Source organism: Schistocerca serialis, chromosome 3 (genome assembly GCF_023864345.2).
Source record: "Schistocerca serialis cubense isolate TAMUIC-IGC-003099 chromosome 3, iqSchSeri2.2, whole genome shotgun sequence".
Taxonomy (NCBI): domain Eukaryota; kingdom Metazoa; phylum Arthropoda; class Insecta; order Orthoptera; family Acrididae; genus Schistocerca; species Schistocerca serialis.
Window position 1 is genome coordinate 757,871,635 of NC_064640.1, and position 16,653 is coordinate 757,888,287.

The window sequence follows — 16,653 nt, forward strand, 5'->3', positions numbered from 1 at the left end:
TTGTGAGCAAGTGTTCCATTGCAACAACCACTGTACAGTACTTATAAACTTCCTACGAATTGCTAACAAATAGCGAGGAATAAACACAGCTGCCACTACGAATCAACTAATGCACCATATGCCGGATGTAAAGATGTCGCATCGCACAGCTAGTCTAATGTCGCGCCGTGCGGAGCAGTGCCGCGAAAGACAGAGGAAAGCCGAGTAGTGGCGAGGCGGACCGAGCCCTGGACGGCACGCGTGCAGCACATCTGTACACGAGTGCAGTTTGGCACGCCGCGGCCGTCCCTGCTCGATTTCATCTCGTAGTAGCGTCCATCCGATAGCAGTTTAGCAATCGCATTGTTGCCGAGTGGTTTTCAAAACATGAAGTTTTATACAGAGCACTGTATCACCGAAACTGAACTTTGTTGTGCGAGATAGGCCGTCTGTTTCACAAACTATTCAAACTGGACACTGAAAAGTCAGTGGGAGGAAATAATTGATATCTTTGTGTGGGAGGAACTGGATGACAAATCAAATGGAACCTGTGAAATAACGACCTTAATTATTGGTTCACAACCATTGTCCCACCGGACGCCGACAAGGACAATGTGTATTCATACGCTACCTCTTCCTGTAACTCATAAGGAACTATGGTTGCTTGCCAAGTGTTATCTCTTCTTGCAGCTGACCCAAAGAACCGAGATTTGTTATTGAAGCCTAATTATTCTGCCTTTAGATATTTTGTGTGTAGCCAGTATTACGTTACAGTTTAAAAACATCTGGTCTTGTCTACTTGGGAATCCAATTTATTTCCCGTGCACCACACCAATGGATAAATTAAAACTCGCAACTCGTCTCCAGCCATCCAGTGTACCGTGTCTGTTACTGCGGGCCACTGAGTACGTGCAACTGTATGTGACCCTGTGAGCAGTCGTAATTTTAAAGGTACCTGACCTCAAATGTCCATCGCAGTGTTTGCTTCAAAATGGCTGCAATGGACCAGCATTCACTGACAGCAGAATTGGCTCTGAGGACTATGGGACTTAACTTCGGAGGTCATCAGTCCCCTAGAACTTAGAATTACGTAAACCTAACTAACCTAAGGACATCACACACACCCATGCCTGAGGCAGGATTCGAACCGGCGACCGTAGCGGTCACTCGGTTCCAGACTGTAGCGCCTAGAACCGTTCGGTCACCCCTGCCGGCGACAGCAGAATTTCCTATTGATTAGAATCCTGCTGTCACCACCGTTCTTACTTCACGTCATACGACTGCTAGTGTTATATCACTTCTTGTTCGCGTCATTAATTTCATTGGGCAACTTCATTGACAGTGTGACACTGAGAAAATCCAAACAATAGTTCCTTTCTGCTATTCTACAACATATTCTCGTCGACCCATTCTACTGCACTAATTCCATACACTCGACTGCCACATACACATCACTTCAGTATCATCAGGTATTTGAAGTGTGCAGTATCACATAACCGCGTGATACCATATCTGCCATGTTTACAGGTTCTGGCGTTAGGAACTTGCTTATTAATAACAGTGATGCTGTATCTGTTGGTTTGTAATATTTACTGGCAAAATGCAACCTAACACCAGACTGCGTACTTACAGCTATTCTGTGTGGCCATTTTTCAGTACGACTTGAAAAGGGAGAAAGATTATTAATTGATCACCGATGCGTCGGTTCTCGATTGTGTTCAGGAGACGTACGGATTTATTACGCAAACGGGTTTTCTTAATTGACCTTTTGACCCGGATTGCCTTCACACAATCAGAATCTTCGATGAAAATACCTAATTGACCTATTTCAATGTAAAACTGGAAATGAAAGCAAATTAGTGGAATTTCGTAAGAGAAAGATTAGCAGATCAGAAGTTGAACACATTAGTGGTCTCCCAAATACAATCGAGACACCACGATAAAGAGCGAACCTGTAACAAAGCTCGTATACAATTTGAACATCATTTTTGGTTAGTGAGAGAAAAGAATAATTAGAAAATCAATGCATTGTAAAATATTAACATATTTTGAACAAATTGGATTTAAAGTTCTACACATTGACAAATACACAATAAATGCATGACTTACATCTGATATTTCTTTTGTAAATGGCGCAGTCCAATAATCGCTGCTTTGTCAGTGCGTTCCTCCTTAAAATTAAATGTCCTTGCGTGTGCGTAAGTACATTGTATCCACACCCGAGCTACCGAAATGTTTGTTCGTCGTTTCACATAGTTTTTACACAAAATAAAAATACAACTTGTAGCAGTGCGATGTAGTATGTCTTAACATGTAGGCGACCAAAAGTACAAGGAATAATGAAGTCTCTAGAATATTCCTTAACAAATGATAGGTTGTTCTGTTTTGCAGCTTCTTGCTATCAAGCGCTGTGGCAATGATTTTAAATATCTGCGCCCAGTGGATCATAGTGTTTATTTAGAGTATTTAAATGCCGGACGCGCGTCTTGGTATAGGCGCACATTGAAAAAAATATTTCATCTCTTTACTCTCACGCTGTGATGCTTAGCATCTTTACGAATTACAGCTCGTTGGCTGTCCTTTTCTTTAATGACAATTATTTGACATGCAAAGTATCTGAAATCCAATAATATTGCAAGGTCTCTAAAGCGAAACTAAGGAGGTGACATGTTTCTACCAGTAAGAGTGGATTAGAGTAATGTTTTCTGGATTTTGTCTGTGCAAAAGTATTCGACAGCAAGTGAGACTACAGCATAGCGCTTGTGTTTGAATGATGCAGGGTCACTACCAGGAAGCTGCACTGGACAAGGGGGCTGCTTGTGCCGGCCAGGCGTCGGTGGCTCCCGCTGTGACCGTTGCCTGCCTGGCTACTGGGGACTGGCCACGATCTCACAGGACCAACAGGGATGCCTCCGTGAGTATTCAACAAGTCTCCTGCTCACGTATCCTCAGCATAATATCAAAGCACGTTTACCACACAGATGACCTAAAACATTATGAATCGCTCTTTAATACTGTGTTGGTACGTCACTGGAAAAGAATACAGCCGCGATTCTTCTTGGCATGTACTCCAGCGTTCTAAAAGCCCATGTTATCTTTTCGGAGGTATGTAACACCAAATCTGTAGACATTGGTTACATAAAAACTGTTGTATCCACGGACCCAACCAACCAACCAACTCGCGCACGCGCACCCTGACCGTGACATCGCTGGCCACAGTTCCTGTCGCGGCCGTCGGCGTCTCAGGGCGTTACCGCCGACGGAAGAGGTCGTACCATGGCTGAGCTCGGGTCCGCAGCGCCCTCTGCCTTTTGCAGATAATGAGGAGCGCTGGCCCCGAGACGGACAGTCTATTCGCGAATGTCTATTGCTAGCCTTTCGTGGAGTTTATAGCGGAGCCATTGCAGTGTGATATTTGCTATTGTAATCGACTAGGCTCAGTACACGGATTACTCTTGGATATTACTTGGACTTGTATTGCTGGTGCACGTTTTGTCAGAAATAAAGATAAGTTATCTCTTCACTCTAGCTGGCGCAATTCTTGTCATTAATTATTTTTCTGCCAACAGACATAGCTACATCCGGGTCCCTTCCCACGCTTTATACAATTTGTGGTGGCTGCCCCAAAAGTACCGCCGAGGACCTTGGGTTTGGGAGCCGTCACAAAAAAACCATTAAATTACAGACTGGTGATTAATGGCCGCAGATCTGGCGCTCGATATATTCCCACATGTGTTCCATCAGGCTTAGATAACACGAATTTGGTAATAAATACGTCAACGTGAGTCCACTAACATGCTCAGAAGCCACTGGTAATGTAACAAGTACAGTTTCCTTGCTGGATGATACCATCGTCGTCAACAAAGACAGCGAGAATGATGGGATACAGATGGTCCAAATTAACGTTCACGTAGTCCACAGGTTTAACTGAGCCTTGATTACTACCATAGGTCCCATGGAAGACAAGGTGAATGTCCTGCGGTATCATAATACTACACCATCAACCTGCGCAAATGGTTCGCCTTGATGATGACGAATCCGTAGGCGACCATCTTCCTGGTCTAAGAAAAATGGTAACTCATCAGCCCATGCGACATATTTCAATCGATACACGGTGAAATCTTGATTTATGATTTTGATGGGTGAAATGGTAATACATATGGGCTACAGGCTTGAAGCCCCTTGTTCATCAGTGAACTCTGAAACTTCCATCAGCATTGTACTCTTTGTCAGGTCTGACCCTAAACGCCACATATGCGGCATTATAGACACCTGCATGCTCTGTAATGCAGAGTGGGTGTCGAATATCTCGTCACCTGCACGTGGTTTCACGGCCTTTCATTCACTTCCGTAAATGCTCATGGCAGTAGCATGTGAACCGCTGACGACCTTCGACACTTCCGCGATGCTCCCTCACAGGCCCCGGGCGGTAACAATGCACTCTTTGTCAAAGTCAGTTACATCTATAGAGTTTCCCATTTTCGATCAATATCATCGCTACATTAATTGCCTATATCGCCAACAGGCTGCTTTCATTGTATCAGTGACCAGTGGTTATGCTGTTTTGCTCATCAGTGTGTTTATTAGTTCGCTGCTACGACTTTATATACTGCCACAAAGGTACTATAGCGGTACGTATAAGGAGCAATCAAAAGAAAAACCAACACCAATCACAACGGGATCATTGTATGGTTCCATTAAAAAGTAATTATCACACGCAATAAGACATTTATCCCACTGTGAGACGAAACGGTACACTCCTGTTTTGTAGAACGCGGTCGGCAGCTGATGGATTCACAACCGCACCCACTCATGCAGTTCCTCGTCCAACTTAGGCCGATGTCCACGCATGCCTTCCTTAAGGTCACCAAAGAAGTGAAAATCATACGGTGGAAGACCCAGGCTGTACGCGCGACGTAGCAGTGCTCTCCAACCAAATCGCTGAAGCATAACCTTCGTCAAACTGGCTGCGGGAGGTCGGGTGTTATCGTACAACAGAACGACTCCGTCCAGTAGCATTCCGACAACCCGACGCCAAAAGACAAAGCCAATAGTGGAAACATCCCATATCTCTGGCGCCAAAGAAATCCAAATGCGTTCAAACGTATTCTGATAAAATCATTACGATCCTCTTCATCGGCTGCAGGGGTGCTCGCGGAGTTCCTCGAAGGTGGAACCACAATCATTGAGCAGCGTTATGAAGACACTTAGTAGAAACTGTGATGCGCTATAAAGTCAAAGTGCCCAGGAATTCTGTCGGACGGACTCATCCTGTTGTACAATAACGCCCTCCGCCAAACTGCCAATCAGCTGCAAACCACGCTTCTGCTCTTACGTTTGGAAAAACTGCAACATCCTCCGTCCAACCAGAATCGTAATTTTTAACTCCTTCACTACCTGAAGAAAGATATGTGTGGATACCGGTTTCAGTCGGACGAGGAAGTGGAAGGGTGAGTGCAGTTGTTGATCCGTCAGCTTCCAACCGCGTTTTACCAAAAAGGAACTGATTGTCTCGTCCTACAGTGGGATAAACGCCTTAAATCATGTGGTGATTATTTTTGAATGAAACTATTCCACCGTTACCATGTGGCAGGTGTTCGGTTCTCATTAGGTATTTCATTAATTAGAATAAGCACAGTTCTAACTTTCAGAATATACAGGGTGAGTCACCTAACATTACCGCTGGATATATTTCGTAAACCACATCAAATACTGTCGAATCGATTCCACAGACCGAACGTGAGGAGAGGGGCTAGTGTAATTGGTTAATACAAACCATAACAAAATGCACGGAGGTATGTTTTTTAACACAAACCTACGTTTTTTAAGTGGAACTCCGTTAGTTTTGTTAGCACATCTGAACATATAAACAAATACGTGATCAGTGCCGTTTCTTGCATTGTAAAATGTTAGTTACATCCGGAGATATTGTAACGCTCGAGTACCACTCCTCCGCTGTTCGATCGTGTGTATCGGAGAGCACCGAATTACGTAGGGATCCAAAGGGAACGGTGATGGGCCTTAGGTACAGAAGAGACTGGAACAGCACATTACGTCCACATGCTAATACCTTTTTATTGATCTTTTTCACTGACGCACATGTACATTACCATGAGGGGTGAGGTACACGTACACACGTGGTTTCCGTTTTCAATTACGGAGTGGAATAGAGTGTGTCCCGACATGCCAGGCCAATAGATGTTCAATGTGGTGGCCATCATTTGCTGCACAGAATTGCAATCTCTGGCGTAATAAATGTCGTACACGCCGCAGTACATCTGGTGTAATGTCGCCGCAGACTGCCACAATACGTTGTTTCATATCCTCTGGGGTTGTAGGCACATCACGGTACACATTCTCCTTTAACGTACCCCACAGAAAGAAGTCCAGAGGTGTAAGATCAGGAGAACGGGCTGGCCAATTTATGCGTCCTCCACGTCCTATGAAACGCCCGTCGAACATCCAGGCAAGGGTCAGCCTAGTGTTAATTGCGGAATGTGCAGGTGCACCATCATGCTGATACCACATACGCCGACGCGTTTCCAGTGAGACATTTTCGAGCAACGTTGGCAGATCATTCTGTGGAAACGCGATGTATGTTGCAGTTGTTTGGGCCGCTGAAATGAAGTCAGGAACAATGAGGTTGTCGCCAATGATTCCGCACCATACATTTACACTCAACGGTCGCTGTCGCTCTACCTGTCTGAGCCAGCGAGGATTGTCCACGGACCAGTAATGCATGTTCCGTAGATTCACTGCCCCGTGGTTTGTGAAACCCGCTTCATCGGTAAACAGGTAGAACTGCAACGCATTCTCTGTTAATGTCCATTGACAGAATTGCACTCGATGATTAAAGTCATCACCATGTAATTGCTGATGTAGCGACACATGAAAGGGGTGAAAGCGGTGACGATGCAGTATGCGCATGACACTACTTTGACTCAGTCCACCGGCTCTGGCAATGTCCTGTGTACTCATGTGTAGCTTCATGGCAACAGCAGCTAACACACCAATTGCACCCGCTTCTCCTGTGACGGGCCTGTTACGGAGCCGTTTGCGTGCTACGACCATACCCTTTTGCTTACAGTTGGCGGTAGATGTTTTGCAATGTGCGGCACGTTGGATGCTCTCCGTCCGGGTACCGTTCTGCATACACCCTGAAGGTTTAAGCTGCATTTCGTCGACACTCGCCATAGATGAGTATCATCTCCGCCTTTTCAGAGTTCGAATACAACATGGACACAGTTCCTACAACACTACACTATCACAGACGTCTGGTAACACGGTGTACTACAGTTGGTCTGCGTGCGGAGACGAATGCAGAATAACAATAGCAGCAAGCGCTACATGCGGACACTGCGACAGCTTGACCAAACCACAACAGTGCACTACAGCCACACTCGTAAACACGGTCGTCTTCGTAAACATGTCCCGGCATATGCTGCTCGCCGACCGTGGCCCGTGTTTGTTACAACACGCAACTGAACGTCGGAGGATTCAAGCGTCAACTTTAGGTTACAATATCTCCGGACGTAATTAACATTTTACAATGCAACAAACGGCACTGATTACGTATTTGTTTATATGTTCAGATGTGCTAACAAAACTAACGTGATTCCATTTAAAAAAACCTAGGTTAGTGTTAAAAACATTTTTTTATCGTTTGTATTAAACAATTACGCTAGCCCCTCTCCTTACGTTCGGTCTCTGGAATCGGTTCGTCAGTATTTGATGTGGTTTACGAAACATATGCGGCGCTAACGTTAGGTGACTCACCCTGTATATAGGGTGAGTCAGCATATCAAATGCTGACGAATCGATTCCACAGACTGAACGTGAGGAGGGGGGCTAGTGCAATTGGTTAATACAAACCATAAAAAAATGTACGGAAGTATGTTTTTTAACACAAACCTACGTCTTTTTAAACGGAACCCCGTTAGTTTTGCTAGCACATCTGAACATATAAACAAATACGTAATCAGTGCCGTTTGTTGCATTGTAAAATGTTAATTACATCCGGAGATATTGTAACCTAAAGTTGACGCTTGAGTACCACTCCTCCGCTGTTCGATCGTGTGTATCGGAGAGCACCGAATTACGTAGGGATCCAAAGGGAACGGTGATGGACCTTAGGTACAGAAGAGACTGGAACAGCACATTACGTCCACATGCTAACACCTTTTTATAGGCCTTTTTCACTGACGCACATGTACATTACCATGAGGGGTGAGGTACACGTTCGACGGGCGTTTCATAGGACGTGGAGGACGCATAAATTGGCCAGCCCGTTCTCCTGATCTTACACCTCTGGACTTCTTTCTGTGGGGCACATTAAAGGAGAATGTGTACCGTGATGTGCCTACAACCCCTGAGGATATGAAACAACGTATTGTGGCAGCCTGCGGCGACATTACACCACATGTACTGCGGCGTATACGACTTTCATTACGCTAGAGATTGCAATTGTGTGCAGCAAATGATCGCCACCACATTGAACAGCTATTGGCCTTACATGTCGGGACACACTCTATTCCACTCCGTAATTGAAAACGGAAACCACGTGTGTACGTGTACCTCACCCCTCATGGTAATGTACATGTGCGTCAGTGAAAAAGACCAATAAAAAGGTGTTAGCATGTGGACGTAATGTGCTGTTCCAGTCTCTTCTGTACCTAAGGTCCATCACCGTTCCCTTTGGATCCCTACGTAATTCGGTGCTCGTCGATACACACGATCGAACAGCGGAGGAGTGGTACTCAAGCGTCAACTTTAGGTTACAATATCTCCGGATGTAATTAACATTTTACAATGAAACAAACGGCACTGATTATGTATTTGTTTATATGTTCAGATGTGCTAACAAAACTAACGGGGTTCCATTTAAAAAAACGTAGGTTTGTGTTAAAAACATACTTCCGTGCATTTTGTTATGGTTTGTATTAACCAATTACACTAGCCCCTCTCCTCACGTTCGGTCTGTGGAATCAATTCGTCAGTATTTGATGTGGTTTACGAAAGATATCCAGCGGTAACGTTAGGTGAGGCACCCTGTATATAGTTATGGCACAAAATAAAAATTCAAAATTAACCTACTCATGAAAAACTTTATGAAGAATGTGTGATAGGTTACACACCTGTATGCAACACCTGGCGAGTCGCTGGGCACTAGGAATGCAATAGCGACCAGTCACAGCGACTAAGAAATGTTTCCGTATCTGTTTAGCAATCGCACTATTGACGAGTGGTTTTCAAAACATGTAGTTTTATACACAGCACAGTATCACCGAAACTGAACTTTTTAGTGCCATATTGGCCGTCTGTTTCACAAACTATTCAAACCGGATACTGAAAGGTTAGTGGGAGGAAATAATGAAGTTTAAAATGAAGTGAATATGCATAGCAACTCTACACACACACAAACGCACACAAATACCGAGACTATTAAAGTCCTGAGATTGAATCGAAACTATTTTGAGTAACTGTATAGCAGAGCAGCGACAATCAACTGGGGAGTAATCTACGATGTGTGTTGCAGCGTGCGATTGCTCGCCACTGGGGTCGGCGCGAGAAGACTGCGAGCAGATGACGGGGCGGTGTGCGTGCAGACCCGGCGTGCTGGGCATCAAGTGCACCACCTGCGCAGACGCTGGCCGCGTACTCACACTCGCCGGCTGCCTCACAGGTAAACCAAAGTACAGCGGTAGTCACTCTCGGTTCTACCATAAAGTAGTTTTACTAAGAATTATTCCCACTTTTCAAGGAAAGTTTGTGACGAATAAAATCATGCATCGTAATATTTTGTTTTGTGATGGACATGCCAACTGGATTTGAAACTTCTGAAAAGATAGTTATTCAGGTGACGAAATCAAACAGCTAATCACCAGTCCTGTTTTCCACAGCGACCATCCTCACGTCTACAGAGATCATAGAAAATGAAGGGAAATATGGTGTAATCTAAACAGTGAACCCGAACTCAACCGACATTATTTCGGAGGTTGTTCAGTGCTACTTTTTGAATATTTTGGTAGAAGAAACAGATGACATCCTAAGGCTCGTTACGGAGTAACAATGCAGTTATGATGTATTGGGTTCAGTCCCCCAAGTAATATTTTTCCTTCGAAAATACCTTTAGAACGATCAGAATTCCGTTGTATACAATCACCGTTACATAGAAGCATCGGTTTCCTCGCAGGTGCCTATGTATAGATGAAATTTGATGTGCTGTGGTTGCCGCCGTCGTGGCAGCGCGGCATAGCGTCTTTCAGCCGCTCTTCCATTACATTTAGAACCTATATACGAATTGCTTTTTGACCAACTGTTCATCAGTGCGTCTGTCCTTGCAGCTGTATATCACTGTTAACGTGCGACTTCCGCTGGCGGTAAAAGAATATACAGACAGTATGGGGCAGTAGTGAGTGCAATCTGGAAGGCGAAATGTAATGTGGGCATTACTGTTATAAACAGCAAGTAGCGTTAGTGAATGCAACAGATTTGTTTCCAAACAAGACACAAAGCGCACACCGTCGACAGCAGCACTGTTGTGAAGGTAATTTCCGTGAAATAAATATACAAAGACAAATGGGACTAAGAAATCAAACGAATGCAATTAATCTGTAACGTTCCACCGAAAGCTGCTGGTTCGTGCTACGAATATAATCAGAAAATATCACTGGATACTCGCCGAACTTAGGTGACTGGTATTCGTGTTCACCCTGTAGACAGAAGCTAACTGCAACAATAGTACTCAGCGAAAGGTACATATTACAAAGCTGTCATACCGTAATGTCGTTCGTGGTTTTAGGAAATCTTTAGGGGTGTATAATAAGTATTGCTACTATGGGGTCGATTACATCAGTTCCACAGTCTTTGTACAGCATCCACGATTTTAAAGCCTTTACCGAAAACGTATATAGTATGCTTATCGCTCTCTCTTAAATTCAGTTAACGAGTGGTTATTACTTTTAAACTCCACCTGCAGCATCGGGTACTAACTGCAGTGCTTCCTTTTCCGTTACTCGTTGCTGTCAAAAGGGGGAATTATTCTGAAAATGGACCGGGGTTTCGCTTCAGATCTTAGGGCTTTGTCAGACTAGGGGATCTTCTTACGCCCGTCTGATGAGTAGCGCGTATTGTACCTGTAGCAGCAACAAAAAGGACACCCCATGTGACAGAAGACTTTATTGTTTCACGTTCAGTCTCGGAGAAACAGTTAGTCTGGTATTCTACACAACTATCGGCCAAATAGCGGGTGACAGTGTAAATTCTCCGTTTGTACCTCACTACTTGAGGAAACTTTTCTGAAACCACTACCTTACTTTCTGTCAAATGTAAAAGACGATTCACAGTAAATTTTTTGTCTACGATCAATCAAAAACTTTGCAGATAAATGAGACAGCTTTCAGTGTTACGTAGATCATCCGCACTGAAATGCAAACTAAGTACTGCAAGAGACACGGTACCAAATCCCAACTATGAAACATATCCTCGAATTTAGATAAGAAAGGAAACCAATAAACCCTGAGTATTGTTGTTTGTGCCTAGTGGTGTTTATTGTGGCATGTGGACGTTAAATTTATGGTCCTTGTTTCAGTTGCATAGTCTTTAGAAGTTCCAAAGGTATGCAGTTTTCTTTGTGCAGTACAATAACTAGGTTAATTTGTTATTTATTTGAATGTATTTGTTACAGAAAAACACAAACTTCTAAGTTTATCAGTAGAGTTCAGTTCTGTCACCGTCACTAATAACCTCGATGTCGACGGGACGTTAAACCCTACTCTAGCTTCCCCTTTGTTTCGTTTTTATCAGTTTCTGAAAAAACTAGGCGTATCATCAAATGATTCTCTAGTCTAGATATTACGGGCAGTCATAGTCCAGCACCTATTTCAGCAATGAATGTCGTGTGTAGCCAGTTGCTGCTATTTATAGCCAGCGGGCTGGACAACACAGGCTCAAGCGCCTACCCTATTTCTTGAAGAAGTGGGAGTAGGCATGGAGGACAAAGGCACCAGTAGGAGTAGACATGGAAGACAAAGGCACTAGTCGACATTTTTCTTTTCTTTTAACAGTCACGTACTCTGAGCACGGCGACCTTTTTGCGGCTCTCCTTGATGGACTTGCAGAGAGAAGTGCGCCGATAGTGGCGTGATCAATGGCTGTAATGGATACAGGCTTTACACCACGCCCTCTTTTCAGGCGAATTCCGGTTCTGCATACAGCACCAGGATAGACGTATACCTGTGTGGAGTTTCCGAGGACAACGAACTTTGTTAGACCGCATCCATCGCCGTCATACGGACCCAACACCTGACGTGGTAGTATAGGGTGCGACTGGATACACAATGTCACCATAAGTTCCCATAGCCAGTAATTTGGACGGCTGGATTTATAATTCCGGCGTGTAAAGGCCGGTGACTGTGTCTTACCTTCGAGGAGTTCGTGAGGTCATCTTTCAACGAGATAACGTATTATCCCTGTTGCCTGTGTTGTCCTGACCTACCTCGATATAGAGGGTCTTCGCTGTTGCTGTAGCCAATATGGTATCCACATTTATCGCACGATGAAAACAACTAGTCATATATTAATGTGAGAGTAGTACGCTACCAATCTCCAGCCACTCCGATTAGCGAACCCTAGCATACAGTTGGTGCAGCATAGAATGAAGTAGTCGTATCTGTCGTCCAAGGTCGTTTCAACCAGACGGGTATAATAAGCGAATTGTGGTGGCAGTCATTACAACAAAGGCGTGTTTCATTACGGCGGGATTTTCTCATAAGATTTCAGTCACCAGCTTTCTCCTCAGAATTTTCAAATATATTGTTAGTGCCCACGCACATAGCTAGAAATTATCATTATAATCAAATAAGAGAAATCAGGACCCTCACGGAATGATTTAAGAGTTCGTTTTTCCAGCGCGCTGTTCAAATTACAGCACTTAATTGTGAATTACTGAGTAACCACGTAGCTGTAGATGTGGATGAAGAACCCTATTGTGTTATGTTGTGGACTGGCAAAACAGCCAATCCACAATGACGGGTAGCCGAAAGGCACGCGTTTAACTCACGCAGGATGGCGTGAGGTCTGGAACAGGTAAAGTAATTATACTAGCAAGAAAAGTACGTAGCTGCGGGAATACTTAACTTTAATCCATAATTGGTGAACATCGGTCTGACGGTACATGCATCACAAGATAAATAGCAAATGATAATGGCGCCTTGCTAGGTCGTAGCAAATGACGTAGCTGAAGGCTATGCTGACTATCGTCTCGGCAAATGAGAGCGTAATTTGTCTGTGAACCATCGCTAGCAAAGTCGGCTGTACAACTGGGGCGAGTGCTAGGAAGTCTCTCTAGACCTGCCGTGTGGCGGCGCTCGGTCTGCAATCACTGACAGTGGCGACACGCGGGTCCGACATATACCAACGGACCGCGGCCGATTTAAAGGCTACCACCTAGCAAGTGTGGTGTCTGGCGGTGACACCACATGTTACAACCATTGTTCTTCAAATTGGGCAAATCTGAGTACTAAGATTCCCATATTCCGTCAAATCACATACTAAGTTAATCAATCATTATTGCAACGGAACCGTATACCAACGATCAGTACAATTTCATTATTTGCTTTCTTTCCTGCTGCTGCAATTTTAATGACCAGCAGTATTCCTCTGTGACATAAAACAACGTGGAATTGACGCCACGTAGTGAGCCGCAAGGATACCATTACTCTCACGTCACACCACACGCATATTATTGTGATGTGACTCTTAGATGACAACACGTGCGCATATCATACCATGTGACAAGGTTGTTGTCATTTTACGCATATAACAAATGACACACACTGGTGGTAAAACATTTATGTGCGTGTTCTTAATAGCTTGTTGTTCCACCTTTAGAATGCAATACAGCAGCAGCTCGACAGTTCGACGTAGCAAAGATACAACGAGTTCTTGGTAATTTTCCGAAGGTATGTGGCAGCACATATCTACACAGACGTTAAGCCATTCCCGTACATCACGTGTCTGTGGATTATGGGCGAAGAGATGGCGACATATATTAAGTCAGATGTTTTCCATTAGGTTCGGATCAAACGAACTTGTGGCCAGTTCATCAATACTAGTTCACTATCATGCTCCTCAAACCGCTGTAGCACTATTTTGGCCAACTGATATGGGCAGTTAAGCTGCAGGAATACACCGTCGCCATCGGGAAAGACATCAAGCTCAAAAGGATGCATGTTGTCCTCAATAATGCTGTTGTGGTTGTATCCGTTACTACCAAAACCCCCATGAATACCTAGGTTAACGTCCGCCACATAATTTTAGTGCATCCACTAGCCTGAGTCCGTGGTGCAGCACGTATCTAGACACGCTCATCGACTTGGTGTAACAAGAAACGTCATTCATTCGACCTGACGACACGTTTCAATTGATCGACGGTCCTGTCTATAAAATCATGTTCAAAACACAGTCACAATTGACGATGTCGTTTAGTTATCATTGAGACATACAGGGGTCGTCTGCTGCTCTACTGCAGAGTCGCACGTTCAGCCATAGGTGTTGAACGGTCAGTTCCAATACTTTTGTGTCTACACCAGAACAGCACTTTATCATCAAACTGCCACAGATTGGAACGTTTCCTACTTTACAGAGTGGACAAGCTCCCGATCTCTACGTTGTGTAATGAGGCTTCACCTTGTTTTACTGTCCTTCAACAAATCTCTGTTTGTGTTCAAAACAGTAGCACGCGATCAAACAGGAGCGTAATTTCCGAAATCCACATTCCCACGCTCTTCCCTTTTTCAGTGTCGCGTCTGTAAGTGGATTTGCCCAATTTTCAGACTGTATCGTCGCAAGATGATTCCTCATTAGTCCTGCTCCGCCTATACATGGTGGTCAGAAACAGTATGATGAACTTACAAGGATGTTGCAGGGTAGGCTATACCGACAAACAACAGTTAAGAAAAGACCTGGATACGTTGCGCTATTTCTGAGTAAATTAACATTGAAGCTAGTCAGACAGACCGTTGTACGCAGAAATCCAAGCGGCTCGCCAGATACAATTACTGTCAGCTGTTCTCATAGCGGAGACTGCTCAGCCTTTGATTCGGGTCTGGTCCTAACTGCCGCTCTACGTTCAATTTTCGTATCGCTCTCTTGTTTGTGTCTAGGAAACGAAATCAAGAAACTGTTTCGCAACACCGTCTCTCATGGGCCCCTTTAATTTTCGCGCGCAACGACCTAATTGTCTAATTGCAATGCTAATTAACTTGGAAACAGCGCAAGGTGTAGAAGTTTTTTCTTAACAATTATTTCTGAGAACAACATAACCTGCAACTTCCTTGTTGTAATTTTTTGGCTTATCAGTGAGGATGAAATTTTGCTTTCTCTTCTGGTGGATATTTTATGCAGCAGTGAGCCCACTGCCATGTTGTGTCTGTGTGTGGAATGCTGAAATATCGAAGCATAGTCTGAAATAGGAAATCGTGGTTGCATGCGGGGTGGCTGCACCATCATGTTAATGTCCGTTAGATAAAGAGGGAGAATGCAAATTACGTCCACTCCCATATTTTACGAGATGAGTTCTGCAACAGCTACTCGAGTAAATGAAATTAGTACCAAGATGTTACAAGGATTAAAATTCATACATTTTCTTTCGTTTTTTAGAGTGTGTCAGTGAAACAATTTTTTCGTTGCAACAAGGGCGTCATCAAGTTTGACAGTGTATCGGTAATAGTTCTTCATTTAGGCACAAGCTATTTGATACACCTTTCAAAGTATACATCGTACAATAAACGTCACTACTTTTTAAAACAGGGTTATTTGATTTTCTAAAGCACTGATATCAAACGTGAGAAAATGTACGTTTTTGAAGTCTGAAAGAAAATCTATATCGTGATCATAAAGGTCTATTTGTGAACTGAAACGTAAATAATACCTGATTTTCGATTGATTGGTTATATGAATCGTTTAAACCGTTTGTCCCTCAAAGTTGATGAGGAATGCATACCAGATAAACTTTGAATGATTTAATATACCACTATCAGTAGCTAGAAAAATTCAGTACCCTTCTGCAGACGATGATGCTGCGACTGGAGAAACAAATTGCAGTTCCGAGTTGTCATTAACGACTAAGATCACGTAGTGAACTGCTGACTAGAAACAAACAAAGGAAGGTCATCGTAAACGCACAAGACTGCATATCGTAGAATATGAGACTGTGAGACAAATTATAGATAACATTGTACCAAACAAATCGGTCTGAAAACTTCAAATGACTACAGGCAAGTGACCGCGTACCGGTATTTAAGCACAAAGCTTTGCTATAGGGCGTGCTCATTGCATTCTTTGCTTCCTACATCTGCGGAGCCGCAAGGAACTGTATCCACTTGTCAGTTGCCGTACTCAATATCAATACAACACATTGAAAGGGAATCCTCATCAGTGGTGGATACAAGAACAGGTATTGTCCTTGGGCAACATTGTAGGATTATTATATCACATCGTTGGTACAGATTTACTGTTTGGTTTCTAAATAATTTCTGTGGGCCGGCCGGTGTGGCCGAGTGGTTCTGGGCGCTACAGTCTGGAACCGCGTACCGCAACGGTCGCAGGTTCGAATCCTGCCTCGAGCATGGATGTGTGTGATGTCCTTAGGTTAGTTAGGTTCCAGTAGTTCTA

At 43.9% G+C, this 16,653-nt stretch overlaps 1 protein-coding gene across 1 annotated transcript in view; it reads left to right on the forward strand.

Moving 5' to 3' along the window:
• Positions 1 to 9,501: 9,501 nt before the first annotated feature.
• LOC126471202 (agrin-like) overlaps positions 9,502 to 16,653 on the forward strand; it is a 121,692-nt gene continuing 114,540 nt past the window's right edge. The window contains exon 1 of the mRNA XM_050099315.1: positions 9,502 to 9,661. Within this exon, the coding sequence (XP_049955272.1) occupies positions 9,502 to 9,661 (160 nt within the window). The remainder of the gene's footprint in view (positions 9,662 to 16,653) is intronic.